Source organism: Asparagus officinalis, chromosome 4 (assembly GCF_001876935.1).
Source record: "Asparagus officinalis chromosome 4, Aspof.V1, whole genome shotgun sequence".
Taxonomy (NCBI): domain Eukaryota; kingdom Viridiplantae; phylum Streptophyta; class Magnoliopsida; order Asparagales; family Asparagaceae; genus Asparagus; species Asparagus officinalis.
This window is the reverse complement of record NC_033797.1, coordinates 134,247,226-134,265,670: the sequence shown is the minus strand read 5'-3', so window position 1 is coordinate 134,265,670 and position 18,445 is coordinate 134,247,226. Positions and strand designations below refer to the sequence as shown.

At 35.3% G+C, this 18,445-nt stretch overlaps 1 protein-coding gene across 1 annotated transcript; it reads left to right on the top strand.

Moving 5' to 3' along the window:
* Positions 1,049-8,451, top strand: LOC109839301 (vesicle-associated protein 2-1). The gene is made up of 8 exons (XM_020407730.1): positions 1,049-1,210; positions 1,329-1,407; positions 1,497-1,567; positions 2,318-2,399; positions 2,484-2,599; positions 2,687-2,806; positions 7,381-7,455; positions 7,850-8,451. Exons 2-8 carry the CDS (start codon positions 1,353-1,355, stop codon positions 8,111-8,113), a joined length of 783 nt encoding a protein of 260 aa, XP_020263319.1. The 5' UTR covers positions 1,049-1,210; positions 1,329-1,352; the 3' UTR covers positions 8,114-8,451.

The window sequence follows — 18,445 nt, the reverse complement described above, 5'->3', positions numbered from 1 at the left end:
GCGTCTGTAAATTATTCGTTAATTTCGCAAGTTTATCCAAAGCTGCAGTGTCATTATAAGACATACAGTTTGGTACGTCTCTTTATGTTTGAGAAGATTGGGCCATTGAGGTGCAAATTTTTTTTTAAATATGGGGGCAAATTGAATTTGGAGAAGAGTTTAGAATGTAATTATGACATTCCTAAGGGTGCAACTGCACGCTATAACGCTACATAGATTCTCCCATGCACCTAGGAACCTAATTTTTATAGTAGAATAACAGTAGTAATGTCATGATAGAGGGGTAAAGTTCAACAAGTAAGTGAAGAAGGGCACGGAAGACAGTCATATTAATTTAAATACTCCTTCAGTTATATGCCCTGGAATTCATTCCAGAGTGAACTTTAGATCATGGATAAAACCCATATGTTTTTAAATGGTATTTATCAGTCATTCAACACATTTAGTAGCACTTATCATCTTTCAATTCATTGACAGAGGGGGTTATCTGCAAATTTTAGCAATCATTGTGATGCTACATGCTAACAAATTAGTTGATGATTGATAAATGCTGCTAAGAATATAGATGATGAACGTTTCTTTATTCATGGGAGGAGTTAAATATATAGGAGTTGGGGGAGTTTCACCATAAATGTACTAAATGCTACATAAGGGCTTGTTTGGATTGAGGGGAATGAGGGTGAAGGGAAGTTAGGGGAACCATTCACTTCCATTCACCTTGTTTGGGAACACTTAGGAGGTGAAGTTAATTCACCCTAGTTCCCCTTGGTTCACCCCCTAATAGTATAAAATTTGTTACCCCTCAAATTGGGGTGTAACCAAGGGGAAGGGAACTCCCTTCCCTTCCCTTCTCTCAGTTTCCCTTAACTTTCCTTCACCCCCTACAAAATCCAAACAGACCCTAAAAGTGTTTTACTTGTAATTTGCCTTCCTTTGAGCATCGACAATATATGCAAATTCACAAAGAACCTGTCCTTTATTGCCAAAAATCACTCTCATTTTTTTTCCTTTTCACAGAAACAGACATAAAACCTGATAAAAATTTTTACGCCCAAAAATTAACCAGCGCTGCTCCGTCGTTGTCGCCCTCAACTCAACGAAGAGCCGATCCCAATTCTCTCTAAAATTCTCTCTCTAGAATTTCTCCTTCTCTCTCTCTAAAATTTCGTGGCGCCTATATCGGACTCTCCGCCACGTGGCACTCTCGCCGGTACTGTCGACGCCCTTCCCTCTGCAGCAAAAAAGATCTCATCTTTTTCTCTGTCTCATTTGATCTCAATTTTGGTTATTTCTTCATCTTTTCTCTTGTCATTTCTCTGTTGATGTAGGGTTTGGACTCTTCGGCAGCAACGATGAAACCTGGCAGCCCATTGATTTCTGTTCACCCTGAAGAGCTCAATTTTGAATGTGAGTAAAAATTTCATCCCAGTTTCTAATTTTTCTGAATTTTTTGTTTAAAAGTTACGATTTTGATTGATTTTTGTTGTTGATTTCAGTTGAGCTGGACAAGCCTTCTTATTGTAACCTCAAGGTTGTTAATAACACCGAGCACCATGTTGCCTTCAAGGTACATAAAGATTTCATCTTTCTAACTATATATCATATATATTTGCAATTAACACCTTAAAAAAACAACAACAACAAATAATCTAGTCCTTTGCTAATTTAACGTCATTGTCGTTGGTTTCTGAACAGTTGGAAGGGGGAAATTTCAGGTAAACAATTAACATAAAAAATAGGAATAGCCTACGAGCATTCCTTAATATAACTCTTGTGGCTTTTTGTAATGCAATGTGGTAGAATTGGCAAGTAAGTTAGCAAATATCTAGGTTTGGGATGTAAATTTGCAAATATGGTTGAAAAAAAATCCCCAAAATGAAATGGGTGGAAGTAGAATTTTCAAATGTTCCACAGAGGAATTTGCAATTTGATGATTTAATGTAATGCATTTATAAGGGTAATACTTGCATTAAGAGGACAATATATATATATTTTAAATCGGACAATATATATATTTTAAATCGGACAATATATTTTGTGGCTATAGTAATGTATCTACAAATTAAGTTTTCTGCACTTTTCGTCATTTAAGATGGGGTCACCCAAAATTGCCTTTTTTTTGTGGAATATGCTTCAGCCACTTATGTAACAATTCAGAATGTTGATTTCTCTACAGTAGAGATAAATCCTCTCATGCTTTTGAATTATGTCCATCAATATAAAATGACATTCAACCAATAATTTGGTTTGTTTTATGTAGTTTTGAATATATAGTTACAACTTGTACTAAAAATTTGGCTGTTGTGCAATTTGCCAGGTCAAAACAACTTCACCAAGGAAGTATTTTGTACGACCAAACACAAGTGTAGTACAACCATGGGACTCATGCACCATAACAGGTTTCCTCAGACTTTATTATTCACCACCATTTGAAATTATTATTGAAATTTTGATTTATTTGTATATCTTACCTTGATCTCTAGTTACTCTGCAAGCACAAAAGGAGTATCCTTCTGATATGCAGTGCAAGGATAAGTTCCTTCTTCAAAGCACAAAAGTTCCTCCGAGCACTGACATTGATGAGATCCCTCAGGATACAGTGAGACTTTATTGAATTGTTGTGATATAGTGATATGCTTCATGATTTTAGTTAATTTGACAAAGTTCTCCTCCATTTTATGTGTAGTTTAATAAAGATGGGAATAAAGTTATTGAGGAATGCAAGCTTAGGGTTATTTACACGATTCCATCACAGTCTGGTGCTGATGGGGATTCAGGACTGAGCAGGAGACTCAGTGCAGAAGAGGTATGTTCGATGTTACTGTTCCTCTCAGTTTTATATATCCCTTTTTTCAGATACAGGTTCCTTTCTTTTTCTTGTGGTATTTAAATTTTAAGGTGAAGTTGCTTATATCTATTTCTAATTGATTGATTACCTTTATTCCATCCTATTAGTATCCTTCCCTTTAGACTCTCCTTGTAAAGTATCTGATTCTCCAAGTCTTGTTTATTCCATAACTTCCAAGTTAAACCACTAGAAATACTTTTTTATTTCTAGAATTCTTCATCTAGCTTAGGACAACTAATTAACCGGTCGTTTCCCATCAGTGGAAATAGAGGTCAGAAAGGACTCCTCTCTGTCTGCCTCTCTTGTCATGGGTTCTGACTTGCACTTCCTGAATTATGCTAGTACTATTATGAATGTTGTTAGGGAATCTGTTTTGTCTTGAGTATGTGAACATTTGAAAGAACTTATGAAATGAAAGGCATCAGTAAGTTGGTATTTCATGATCAATGATATGAAGATGTTGTTATCAGTAAGCCTGGCAACTTCATCTTGTAAAATTAATGGATTAATCTTTTGAGAATTGTCTTAGAATTGGGCCAAATAGCTATCTCGATGGAGTTTCTCTATGAAATCGTGGTCCATGAGTTCAACAGGTAGCTAGCAAGAATATATTTATGAGTCAGATAACTAATGTTATATCTGCAACATAATGCTGCATATATGTCTTTTGTTTACTCCTTTATTATTAAAACAGATTTGGTAAGTAAAAATACAGCCCCAAATTGAGAAGGGAGAGCGGAAGGAGAGTTATGCATTTTTCAGCACTTCCTTTCTACCAGGAATACCAGACTTCAACATTTGATGAGAGTTGAAAGCATACTGGCAACTGCAGTTAAACATGAAAAGTAAAGCTTTTATGCAAGTTTACCGCTAGATTCCTTAACGATTGACGCATTTTGCGAAGTTTGTCTATTCTGATTCTTTGAATACATGAGAACGGGTCACTTCCCTCTTTGAATTAAATCTGAACAGCAATCCCGAACTTATGAAATTACAGGTTACAAGTACAACTCTTAAATGACAAACTTCTCTTAGGGGGGGTTATTAAAATATTATATATATGTTATTAAAATATTAATATATGTTATTATATAATATTATTAATATATGTTATTATATAATATTAAAATATTATGTAAATAACTAATGTTATATCTGCAACATAATGCTGCATATATGTCTTTTGTTTACTCCTTTATTATTAAAACAGATTTGGTAAGTAAAAATACAGCCCCAAATTGAGAAGGGAGAGCGGAAGGAGAGTTATGCATTTTTCAGCACTTCCTTTCTACCAGGAATACCAGACTTCAACATTTGATGAGAGTTGAAAGCATACTGGCAACTGCAGTTAAACATGAAAAGTAAAGCTTTTATGCAAGTTTACCGCTAGATTCCTTAACGATTGACGCATTTTGCGAAGTTTGTCTATTCTGATTCTTTGAATACATGAGAACGGGTCACTTCCCTCTTTGAATTAAATCTGAACAGCAATCCCGAACTTATGAAATTACAGGTTACAAGTACAACTCTTAAATGACAAACTTCTCTTAGGGGGGGTTATTAAAATATTATATATATGTTATTAAAATATTAATATATGTTATTATATAATATTATTAATATATGTTATTATATAATATTAAAATATTATGTAATATTATAATAAATACGTTATACTATAATTACCATTATATAATATTATTAATATATGTTATATTTTATATATCATGTCATATATTTATAATATAATTAGCATGTATTAATTAAGTAATACAAAAATATTTTAAATTATCCCAATTGCCTTCAAAGTGGAACAACATTGTTCCAATATGGAGGATGGGGTAAATTTTTACTATTAGGACAAAATTTTTGTATATGAGTGAGGTAATTTTATCCCAAGTGGTGTAATTGTCTCACTAGTGTTCCAAAAAACCAATAACACAAAAAGGTATTATCCTTGTTCCATTGTCCCAATGAATAACACTTTGAAATAAAATCCCCAAAATTATCCCATTATCCCCCAAAATATCCCAACCAATAACCCCCCCTTATGTTGCGGTAGTTATCCATGGTGGTCCAAGTTATTAAGTCACGAGGAAGTCCTTGGTGGCATTTAATGAGGGAGAGCTCATCCAATATTGTGGTATATGGTTAATAATTTAAGGTCAAATTTCAAGCGTTGTAACAAAAATAGTGCTATTGTTAAGTCACAGTTTAGCCTAGTAAGAGATTCCTTTTCATCCTTTGAAGATACTTGCCAATTTGAAAATGATTGCCAAAAAAATTATTCAGTTTCAATATCAAAATCCTGTTAAATATGTGGAGGCTTTCAGTTCTGTCTTCCTGTAACTTCCATGACCTTTTGACCTAAAAAAAATTAGTCCATGGGAACACCTTTGGGAAGATATGTTAGAGCTTCCACATCTTTATGAGTAGTCATTAAAGAAACGTCAAGGCTAGAAAGATAAAATGGTTGAAGTTGATTTCAACTGTGGTGAAGGGAGAGCTTACTTTCTAAACTTCTAGACTTAACTTTGGTTTTATTTAATCCAAGTATTTCAAGTTTGGAGTTCAAGGATTTCATTGATTAAACTTGTTGGGAAAATATTCAGCATTTTTTTAACCTCAAGAAAAATCTGTGGTGGTCCTCATGATGTTTGGGAGACTTTCTGCAGATATAGGGATCTTGTGAAAAAATCTGCCCAAGTGAACTACTTGAAACCTTTTAAGAGTTGTACCATCTCATCAGTGGTAGGCTAGCTTGAGTTGAGATGGAATATGTCTTTAGTTTCTTAAGATGTTTTTGAGTACAAAAATTGACCAATTAATTAAGCTAGCGGAGTTTGGTTCAGCTATGAATGGTTGCACAGTAACCCAATTGCCTCTTCTAGACATGACTGTACTAAACAGTAACCTTTTAGTTCCATATAATAAGTATCAACAAGAAATCATTTTGTAGGGAGTGAAGCAATTCGGACGTTGTTACTTGAGTTCCAACATCAAGAGAACCTAAGTTATATTATTCTTGTCGGCAATCTCAACCTTGAAATAAACCTCTATAATTAATTAATTATCATTTCCCTGACATAACAAGCTGAAAATGTCCTGGATTTTGAAGACTTGTCGTATTAATGCACTCAAATAGTGTCGTATCCTAAATATAACTATTTAAATAACAAAAATGGCAGGAAGTTTCAACAGAATGAGATTTTTGAAAAGAAACTCGCAAGTATCCTCATTTAAGGCCTTTGCGTGAGGTTGAACAAAAGAACAACCCCTTATTGAGAACTTTTATTCGACCTTCTAGGAGTTGTTAGCTTCACATCCGACATTTTTGGCTTAGTGCCAAATTGTAGAATATATGTCCAGTCTTAACGTATAGTCATTTACAATATAGAATACATATCTTGTAACATGTAGCAGTTTAAGCTTGTGTCATCAACCTGTCCCACTTCACAGTTTGGATGCTAGCCATACTTATGTACCACTAAGTTCCATATATCTTCTTCATCCCCTTTGCCCTTGCTCTCACAATTTCACTATTCCTAATTTGTTAGAGTGACATGGGTGGACTTTTTATGCAAAATCCTTTGGACTACCATGAGTCCAGACATGCTTTGGGAGATGAACCTAAGAGTTTAATGAATGACATTTTGATAGTATAGTAATCATTATTACTTTAGATTAGGGTCATACTAGCTGTAGATTAGGGTCTTATATACTAAAAATAAAATTAAGAATGATAGTCATTTGGACTTATTAACTTTAATAAAGCATCGAAGTTCCACTTCGATTATTTGGGGTCATAATGGATTTAAACTTATTACATATCCTAAACAGAAATTGTTTTAAATTGTATCTACAAGTGTATACATCGGGTGGTTTTGAACTTCATTTTCATAACAGTCATATAGCATGGCCTTAGTAGTCAACCTATTTCATGGTCAAATTCTCACAGACCCAGCCTCATTCTAGTCTAATTGATGAGGAAGTTTTGTTTATTTAGTGAAGAAGTGCCTAATATTTGTAATGTGAATATCCAATATGGAACAAAGCTCCTAATAACTTACCATCCTCCCGGTTCATTATCATATGTTTAGTTATAAACCAATGAAACAATCTAATGTATGTTTGCTTTCCATTACATAGATCTAAAACTTCGTCAAATATACCGGTACGAGATCTACAGTTGAATGAAATTGGGAGTTATACAGAGGTTATTATTCGTCAGATATCAATTTTCTTCCTGGTCTTCTGAAATTTTTGTACTTGTCGTTTTGGTTCTACCAAGTGCCAATATTGTCTCGTAGGGGGTATTTAGGCATATTTCCCCTAGTTAGAAATCTTCCTTATTTGAAACTGTGGAATATGTCCGAAAAAGAGTATGCTTCCTTTTCACGTTGAAGTGTTACTTTATAATTTTATGACTTAGATACTACCTCATATTTTCATAATACACCTTTATGTGGTCACCTTGGTTTCGCTTGAAATTCCTTCAGTATTTATCTAACTACCTAGTAACTGCAATGCAGATGCAAACTGTACAACGGCTGAAAGAGGAGAGGGATTCTACCCTACAACAGAATAAAGTACTACTGCGAGAACTTGTACGTGACTTTTACTTCTCACGCCTTGTTAACTACTGTTTTAATTTAAGTGCTGTAGGAAATTCTTAACCCTTGTGCTTCCTTTTCTTATCCATATCTTTGATTAAGTGCCAATTACTATAATCATGTCAAAATCTTATATCTTAGGGAAAAAATGGGTATAGTTTATGGTGTACTGAATGAGCTGCCAAGAGAAAGACTAGTGTTGAGGTTAATCCCGATGAGTCATGTGGGCCTCACCTCTCTTATCTCTTGATAGCTCATTTTATTAAATGAGGTGACAACTTATATCCAATAACCCCTATATCTCATATGTTCAAACGAACTTTATTTTTTAAAACAGCTGTTTCTCTCGTCAGTCTTTCTTATGACACATTGTCTTGAAATAACTCAGGAAATGTTGAAGAGACGCAGAAACCGAAAGGGCGATGCAGGCTTTTCATTGACCTTTGCTGCTTTTGTTGGACTAATCGGTTTGCTGGTTGGCTTCATTCTAAATCTCGCCTTGGCTTCACCGCCACCACCACTACCAGTACTGGCACCAGAACCACCAATGCCACTGACGCTAGAAACAGTAGCAACATCAGCAACACCGGCAGTAATAGGAACTCCAGCAGTGCCAGAAATTATAGAAACACCAGCAATACCGACTGAATAAGTTCATCTCATGCAAGTTGGGAGTTCTTTCTTCGTCCCTAATGCTTGATGTTGGATTTTGCAACCTTCAGTCTTGATGCTTCTGTTGGTGTAACCGGCTGATGATGAAGATAATAGCTCCGTTGTTGTGTCACTTCATTTATTTTTTTGTTCTTTTGTTTCTTTTATTATGAATTTGGTTGACGGATGTTGGGTAGTTTTTGTGTTTGTTATGTGCATTGTAATTAATTAATTGTTCTGAAGTGGAGGAATTTTTTTTTTTTTCTGAATCTGATTCTATATCTTTTCTCTAGTTTGTTGTGTAAAATACCCAAGTTATTTGCAAGCGTTTTGCTCTGATGATTGATTGATAGAAATTGTGATGCTGCTGTCTAGAGATAATGCACCAATCATAGTATCTGGACGGTTTTGGTTGGAAAATTACAAAAAAACAAGGCTTAATCTACTTCTTATTTACTAAAGGAGGACACTCAAAAAGCTCTTATGAACGGTAAATCTGATCTTGATCAATCAGATTATTCATAAAAAAATATTTTTAAAAACCATCTTTATAGAAAAGAACAAATTTTCACTGTAGCCTGATTTTAATTTTTTATTATCAAAATCGACTGTGTATCCTTTTAAATGGTCGGGGTTCCCAACCCCGAACATTTCGTCCCTGGCTAACCCAGCGCTGGCTGGGCTCTGCTAAATGGTCGGGGTTGGGAACCCCGACCATTTCGTAAGAGACCTATTTCGAAATGGTCGGGGTTCCCAACCCCGACCATTTAGCAGAGCCCAGCCAGCGCTGGGTTAGCCAGGGACGAAATGGTCGGGGTTGGGAACCCCGACCATTTCGAAGCTCATTTTTAATTGGTCGGGGGCCAACCCCGAAAGTAGTCGGGTTTGGGAAACCCGACTACTTATTCTCGGTCCCCACCACCGTATAAAAGCCACCGGAACCCCCTTTCCCCGATCCCATCTCATTTCTCCGCCTCTCTCTTCTCTCTCTTCCGTCTGTTCTCCCAAAACCAGCTTCAGATCTCAATTTTGAGCTCGTTTCTTCGGCGGAACTTCAAATCAAAAGTTATCTTAAACGTATATTGGTAATTTCTTCTACTCCTCTCCTCTTTTAACTTGTAGAAATGTAGGATTTTTTTCTTAAAAATAATTTGCTAGGGTTTTCATTCATAAATGAATTTCGTGGGCTAGATTTATCTGTGAAATTCGTTTGTATGATGATTATTATCGATGTAATTAACTTTTAGGGCATATAATGTTCAATTGTTCAATTTTAGGGTTTAGGATTTACAATTTGGGAATTAGGGTTTTTGGTTGAAATTATGTGAGATTATTTGCATATTAATTTAATTTTTTATATTTAAATGATATAATTTTCTTTTGAATAGGTTGAACAATATGATGTTTATTGTTTGTTCTTATGGTGGGCAAATTAATTATGGGATGAATAATATGCCAATGTACGTCGGAGGGGTAACGACGCCATTAATGATCTCGGAATCATATAGTTACTACGACTTGGTTATGGAATTACACCGAGTTACGGAAATTGACCCACGAGAATACCGACTGAAAATTATATGCAATTGGCCCATAGCTATTGATAGAACATCCGCAGTGGAGATCTCGAACGATTATCATATGAGTATTATGTTTAAATTGGGCAAGTCGCAACAAACGGTAGAATTGTTTATTGAAAAGTTACCACATAATCCGTGCCAAATATTCAAACCTCCAGGAGAATTCTCACGCATGTTAGATATGAGAGTTAATTCCGATGGGTTTCTTTCTTCTTCGAATGAAATGGAGCGGGACATGATTTTAGTAGAAAGCTGACATTGAAGTCAGAAAAAAATAATAAAAAATAATTCCAACTAATATGATCATTTGAGTAGGGACCACTTTTTACACTTTCCAAATAAACAATTAAAGTTATATTTGCAAACCAAACAAGCAATTTATGATTCTAATGGAATAAAAAACAAATAAAGAAAAGTATACAATTGAAATTGATGAGGTGGACAACAACTTTCCTAGTTGTGTCATAAATACACAATTTTATCAACAACAACCAAACAATCCCTTAGCGGACTTCACATTTTGTCCAGATGGGATCCGCCAAGGTCGCATCGGTTGATTGTTCATTAGTAATATTTGTTTTTTTTTGCATATACGCTTAAAAAATTACCATATTTGCAAATTTTTCTTGATATATTTGTTAATTTTATCCCGAAATCTTCCAAATTGGATATTCCACCTTGCAGTTTTAAATACTAACTTCCAAAATTTTCTATATTTGGTTGTACTTTTATGAAGGTTGTGTTCTTTGGCTTTTGTTACCTACAACCAGACCATGAGATACATTATTTTACATAAGCATTTTATCATTTTCAAGGTTAGGTTTCATTCATAATATCCGGATCATTAGTGGGAACAACACTGTAATAATCATCATCTATTATTGTTAGAGGTTCTATTTCCTCTTGAACTTGTTCCTCTTCCTCTACATTCTCTAGAAATGTATCATCTCTGTTGTGACCCATTTTTGTTGTTGTAGAACTTATAACTTTTTAACTTTTCTGAATATTTATGGATCTACACCAACTTATCTCTAAGTTGGTAGGGGAATGAGAGCATGAGCCATAGATCCCTATTTTCTGGGATGACTCAGATTAGATATTCTCTCGTTCTATAACTCATAAGGTGTAGATACAATTAACTTGGTGGGAATTCTATTCAAAATATAGTTTGCAGCCAACCATGTTTCTCCCCAAAAAATTTTGGGAGATCCGAATGTAACAACATGCATCTAACTATATTTAGTAATGTTCTATTTCTTCTTTCAGCAACACAATTTTGTTGTGATGTATGTGGCTGTTTGTGGGAAATTTTGTAATAAAAAGAATATACGGAAAGAATTGCGTTTGATTTTATTCTCTCTAACTGCTTAGAAAAAGAATGATTACAACTCTCTCAATTCTCGATTACAATTTGAATTCCTGATTACAAAAGAGAAGAGAATGATCTGGATTCTCCCCTTTGTTTAATTCTGGGTTCTTCACGGTAGCGATGAGATGCCTCCCTCGAATGCTTGCGTCGAGTTTGCTTCTCGTTGACGATCCGAATATCTATACTTCACTGGAACAACTGTCTTGGCCGGTTGATAACTCTTGTCGAGTTTTGTGATTCAGAACAAGTAACAAACTCTAATGATAGAGTTGTTGGAACCGAAAATAATTCGGTTAATAAGCCAAATATCGACGGTTTAGAGCTCCTCCCTTTGTTGATTTCCCAGACTGTGTAAGGAGTCAATCCTCCTTTTTCTGATTCTGGAAGATTTGCTCGAAAGATCCCCCTCCGATTAATGAAAAGAAATCTCTCTTGATCTGATTATCAAAAATCCGATCTCCCCCAATCCAAAAAAGAGATCTTTTACTCTGTTGAGTTTGTTGCTATTTATAGGGGGATTAGGGGTGTAACTGCCCCCATAATCCGCGCCTAAATGGGGGTTTAGTTACCCCATTAGTCGGGTGTAACAACCCACTAAAGCCACTCCTCAAATCGTGGGTGAAGAACAGCTTCGAAGTTGTTACGATCACGTTTGAATGAGTCAGAACCTTGACCTGCGTTCTGGCGGTGATTGAGCTGCGTTTGGCAGCGACTGACGGGCTGCGTTGGGCAGTGATGGATGAGTTGCGTCGGCAGCGGTTGATAAGCTGCGTTGGGCAGCGGTTGATAAGCTGCGTTGGGCAGCGGTTGATAAGCTGCGTTGGGCAGCGGTTGATAAGCTGCGTTGGGCAGCGGTTGATAAGCTGCGTTGGGCAGCGGTTGATAAGCTGCGTTGGGCAGCGGTTGATAAGCTGCGTTGGGCAGCGGTTGATAAGCTGCGTTGGGCAGCGGTTGATAAGCTGCGTTGGGCAGCGGTTGATAAGCTGCGTTGGGCAGCGGTTGATAAGCTGCGTTGGGCAGCGGTTGATAAGCTGCGTTGGACAGCGGTTATGCTTGCTCACATATGTTTTCCATGATATTCATTGCATATATTACATATGGCATTTTGATAGGGGGAGCAATCCCTATACTTGCTTCATACTCACCCATGCTTATTTGTAGGGGGAGCTTTCGCTCTCTTAATTCTTTTGTCCCCTTTTTGATGTTGTCAAAGGGGGAGAAATATTGTGAGTATATCTATCTTGTTTGTTTATATGCATGTGAGTTATTATCTTGTATATGTTCATTTCCTTCATGCATATATTCCTTTTTGTAAATTGTTTGTCATCATCAAAAAGGGGGAGATTGTTGGCCTTCTTGTTTTGATGATGTTTAACAAACAATTTATTACTAATGTTGTTTGTCTAGTGTTTGTGCATTCCTATGTTTTGTAGACAAACAACGTTGTTGGAGGATGGATGGAATAGAGCTTCAACGATCATATCCAAAGGAGGTTGGCGGAATGTCGGTGAAGCCTTGCTATTCAAAGTTCAAGATCCAAGTTAAAGCTTCATCCGCAAGATTACCAAGATAGAGCTTCGTTGAAGATCAAGATTGCTTGGGTAATTTAGTTTAGGAATTTATATTATGTGTGTTAGTACTTTAAGCTCAATCATATACACACATACACGTTTTGGTTTTTGTATATATATAGTTATATATATACATATATGTTTTGGTTTGATAGTTTTCAAGTTTTACTATGAAACAAATGAATAGAATTGGAAAATACTATTTTGTTTCATGTTTATATGCCTATATATGATTTCACCTTTAACAAGCTTATATTTAATGAAATCATATTTAGTGTTTTGAATATATTGCATAGAATATGCAAATTTATGAAAATATTGTATTTCTAGATTATAGACTTCATAACAACATGTTATATCTTTTTTCAAGTCTATACAATCATTTCATAAAGTTTCAAAATGTTGTTTAAGTCAAAATATCAAAATATCAATTTTTAGGTTTTCATGTTTTTGAACTAGTTTGTAAAATGATGATATTTTTCTTTTGGGAAGTCCTTTTTGATAGCCAGTCATTGTAGCATGTTTATTATCATGTCTACAATCATTCCCCAAAGTTTTACATTTTTCTGAATTTATTTGATATTTTTAAACAGGGTTTTAAAATCAGCTCTAAAACCGATTTTTCTAGAATGTCAGTTTTCGGTCGACCGGTACGGTCGACCGGTCTAGTGACCATTCGTCAGTATTTTTCCAGAGAGTCATCGGTCGACCGGTCCGGTCGACCGAGAGCTCAAATCGGTCGACCGACAGAATTTCCGGTCGACCGACGTTAGTCCAGAAAGTTTTCTTCGTGTTTTGGCTCTCATCGGTCGACCGACGGAATTTTCGGTCGACCGACAATATAGCCGTTGCTTTTTAACGGCTCTTTCTCTGAGCTGTTTGCTGGGGTTTTTGGTCATTTTGTTTTGGGGGTTTTGCTGAGATTTCTAGTGGGTATATATACCCCATTGCTGATGTCTTTTCAAGTTAGCCAAGAGAGTTTTAAAACAAGTTTAAGAAAGTTTTTAATCAAGGGTTTAAGTTTTGTTTAAAAGAGTTTAAGAGTTTGTTTGAGTTTAGTTTGTGAAGCAAATTTCACAAGAGCAAAGAGGAGATCATCCTTTGGTGTTTGGGCATTCAACTCATCTCTCTCTCACTCTTGATCTATAGAGAAGTTTTCCTTAAACTCAATTCTAGCTATTTATTGTTTTGATCTTAATTTCCATAAGCTAGATTTATATATTGAGTTTAATTGTTTTATTGATACTCTTTGTTCACACACAACCTTTTGAGCTTATTGTATTTACATTCATAGTATAATTTTGGGTTGTGAGATTAGTGACTTAGAGTTGTGCTTAATTGAGTTCTCACCTTGTTTAGAGAACAAATCATTTGATTTATATTGTGCTTATTGTGAGGATTCACTTGTAATACACTTGTACACCGAGAGAAGTGTGTGGTGAGAGACGGGGTCGAATCCAAGAGGAGTGGCGTCGGTTGACGTGCCTAGGGAGAGGTTGTAACCGAGCACTTGAGGAGGAGGACACGGGCTAGGACCAACACTTAGTGTGTGAGGTGTGATTACATAGTGATTGTATTGTGAGGTGTAAACGTTGTTCGGGTGAACGTAGAAAACCCGGTTGTGATAGTGGAGATCTCCTCGAGGTGAGGAGCGGGGACGTAGGTCGTGGGGACCGAACCTCGTAAACATATCGTTTTGTTTGTGATTGCATTGGCGTTCTTATTCTTGTTTTCATATCTTATATCGCCTTTGTGTATTGCTCATCATATTACCCTATCACTTGTGTAGATTGTTTATTTTACCCTTGTGTTAGTTCATATATCCTTGCTCATATATTTGTAATATCTCATTGATAGGATATATTCACTTGTTCATATTGCTTATCCTAGCTTACATATCTTGTTGTATTTTATACTTGCTAGGATAACTTATTAATTAGTTTTAATTGGCATTAAATCGGATTAGATTAGCATAAGACCCTAATCACCCCCCCTCTAGGGTCTAACAATTGGTATCAGAGCTTGGTGCTCTTTGATTTAAGGACTAACCGCCTTGAGTTAAAGATCCAAGTTATTGTATTTGTGCTAATCTAACTTTAATTATATTGTGTTTCTTGCATTTCATCATTATAGATATGAATGATTTATCTTGCTTAGGATATGCTATGGATATTGCTCCTCGTTTGGATATTTTTCCCTATGCTCAATGGCGTATTAGATTCAAACTTTTCGTTCAATCTAATCAATTTGATTTGTGGGAAATTATTGAGAATAGCTATGTTGTTCCCATTTCGGAAAAATCCAAATGGAGTGAGAATGATAAGAGATTGTTTAATATGAACAAATTTTTGTTACAATATTTGATTGATGCCTTTCACTCATCATTCTCTAACAAGTTTGCTCTTTTTGATAGTGCTTACTCTTTATGGAAATTCATTGAAGCACATCAAGGGGATATTGAGGCTATTCAACAAGCGTTGGAAAATCGCACTTTATACCCTAAAGAAGTCTCATCCCCATGTACAACTCCACTAGGAGATAATCCTAGTGAGGTATGCGAACTCGATAACGATGATATCATTACTTTTGATGAACTTGCTCTTGAGTTTGAAAAATTGCATGATAGCTATATCAATATAAAGAATAAGTATGCTAATTTAAGATCTTCTCATGAGACCTTAGCAAACAAGCTTGTTTTCATTGCAAATGAAAATATAGTTCTTAAGGAATGCAATGAAAAATTAAAAATTGAAAATGATAGGTTGCTTCATGAGAAACAAAATACCAAGTTAGAAGTAGATAAGATTAAATCTATGATGAAAGATCTTGATTATCTCACTTCTAGTAGCAATGCTTGCATATATGATGATGAGTTGAATCTCATGAAAGAACGTATATCTACCTTAGATTCAACACTTAGCTCTTGTATTGCTAATAACAAAAAGCTTATGGATTTGTGTGCAAAGTTGAATGTAAACTCTTCCAAGAAACCCATTCACTATGCACGCATGTATGACAAAATTCAAAAATGTTCTTCTTGCGGTCTTAAAGGCCATATAGCTAAATTTTGTCACAATGCACCAAAGGTTGATAAACTTATTCATGATTGTGCATCCCATCAAGCTTCATCATCACATACTCATGTACACACACATAGTAGAGATCATAAACATGCTCACGTGTACAAATGTGATTATTGTGGTCGTTTCGGTCATTTGACCATGTTTTGTTTTGATTTGAAAAGAAAGTCTCGTTTGCAAAATAATTACAAAGGAAAATCTATTTTTGCAAATGAACAACGTGCATTCCATTTCGGTCAACGTAAACCTTTCCAACCTCTACATTGCACAAATTGCAATCGTATGGGTCATGTTTACAATTTTTGCTTTGACCGTATCGGTGCACAAAATACGCCTAAGTGGGTTCATAACCCTAGGGCCTTGGATTTAAATGATAGGGGTCATGTCCCAAGTTCTAGTGGTACCAAAATGATTTGGGTACCAAAATGATTTTTATATTATCTTTGTGTTTACGTTGTTTTGGTTTTTGTCATTGTTTTTGAATATTTGATCTTTGAATTTTAATGACAAATTACACTCTTTTATTAAAATAAACCATTTATAAATTTTCCTTGGACAAAATCATTTATGTAAAACATCTGGCATACTATAAAATATTTTATGGCTTGATTTGTTTTACTTTAAATAATTATGTTTTAAGCTTTTAATGAGGAATTATACTCCTTGTACCATAATAAATCAATTATATAATTTTATATAATTTAAAACACTCATTTATATTTTATCAAACTTTTAATTTTCTATAAAACAAATTTTCCAAAAGGCCATAGCCAAAAATATCTCAAAATCATTTTTTTAAACATCATATACTAGTTGATTTCTCGCGGTCGACCGACCCGGTCGACCGACTATGTTTCTGTAATCGATTCGGTCGACCGAGTCGGTCGACCGATATAATTTTGCTGCAGCAGCTTTGAATTTTTTTGGGTTTCGGTTTTGGTTTTTGGACACTTTCTTTGAACCCGAACTCAACATCACCCTTGATCTATTTCTCACTCAATCCCAGCCGTTACCCCACTCTCTCAAAACACCCGACCCTTCGTTATTCTCTCCCATCGTGAAATTAAGAACTAGGGTTTCAGTTTTCGGTCGTCCCCTTTGTTTCAACCGCTGGTACTTTGGATCAGCTCCCATCAGTATTTTGTGGGTAACTTCTTATTTATCTCATGTTTTCAAAGTTCTAAATCTTATTTTCTGATCTAGGGTTTCTCTTTTTGGGCGGTTGGTTAATTGGGTATACACTGTTTGTGTTTTTGCTTACAGGTTCTTGATAATTTTTTTTTAAATCCCTTCTAAAACCTATCTTATCATGCCTCCAAAACCCTCCAAAAAGAGATCAAGAACTGAAGCTAGTTTCTCAACCCCTAAAGCCTCTCACTATGAGGATTATTTGCTTTTCAAGTCTCTTGTTAGGAAATATCGAGAATTATGTAAATTAAAAATTATTCCTACAAGATATATCAAATACCCTGAGTTGTTTATGTATAACACTGAATCTGTCCTTCATAACGTGGGGTTAGATAGATTGTTTGATGAGAAGCTTAAAGTTCCTTATTATCCCTTTTTAGTTTATCTGTTTTATGCCAATCTGTCCACAATATCTTCTGCTGATGGTAGTCTAACCATTACATCATCAGTTAAAAATGCTGAAATTGCCTTTTCTGCTAATGAACTTGCTGAGATTCTTAATATCCCAACAAGTGATGTTAGTCTCATGTCTGTTGATGTTAGCAATCCTGATATTAACCCACTCTTGTTCAAACCTGATTGCACTTACCCCATGAACAACAATTCTCTTAATCCTAATGCAAGACTCATTGCCAAAATTGTTGCTCAGAATTTAATTCCCAAAACTGGTAGCTTTGATCATTTTGCCTCTGACAAGATCAATGCTGTTTATGCTATTTTTGCCCAAATTAAAGTGGATTGGGCTACTGTCTTTATCAATAACATGGCCTCTAAGCATACCAAGTTTCTTCCTTTTGGATCGTTTCTCACCCACATCTTCAAACATTTCAATGTTGATCTTACAAATGAACCTAAGTCTTCAAACATTTCAATATTGATCTTACAAATGAACCTAAGGTTGAATCCAAGAGAGATTTCTTTGATAAGGTCTCTCTTTCTAGAATGCAGTTAGCTCTTGACTCCATTCCATCATCATCCTCTCGTTCTCAGTCTAGAGTTTCCTCCTCATCCGCCTCTGATGTTTGTGATCGTCTAGACCGTCTTGAGATTCAGGTCTCATCTATTCAAAGGGATGTTAGGAAAATTCTTTCATATCAGCGTCAGTCTCTAAACATTCCAGATCACTCCTCTAGTTCTGATTCTGATAGGGGCACTGCTGATGGATCGGGATCTTCAGATAGTAAGGATGATGGTAAGGGTGATCGTGACAGTGAGGGTGGTGAAGATGAATTGAGTTCCTTTTTGTGATGCTCATCTTTGTTTTTGCTACTTTATGTTGGATTGTAAAACTTAATACTATGTTTTATTTGAGTGTAATAACTCTATGGATTTATGTGTATGGTTTGAGATATTGTTGACAAATCTATGTTTATGCAAATTATGTTTTGGTGTGTAGCAAATAAGTTGCTTATCATGAGTCTTCTGTATTATTTAAGTTCAGTATTTTCATGCACACTTATGATTTTTTATTTTAACATTTACTGTGGTTGGTTCATTTCTTCTATGATTGCATAGTTATATTTATTTTCTGGTATGTGGAAAACA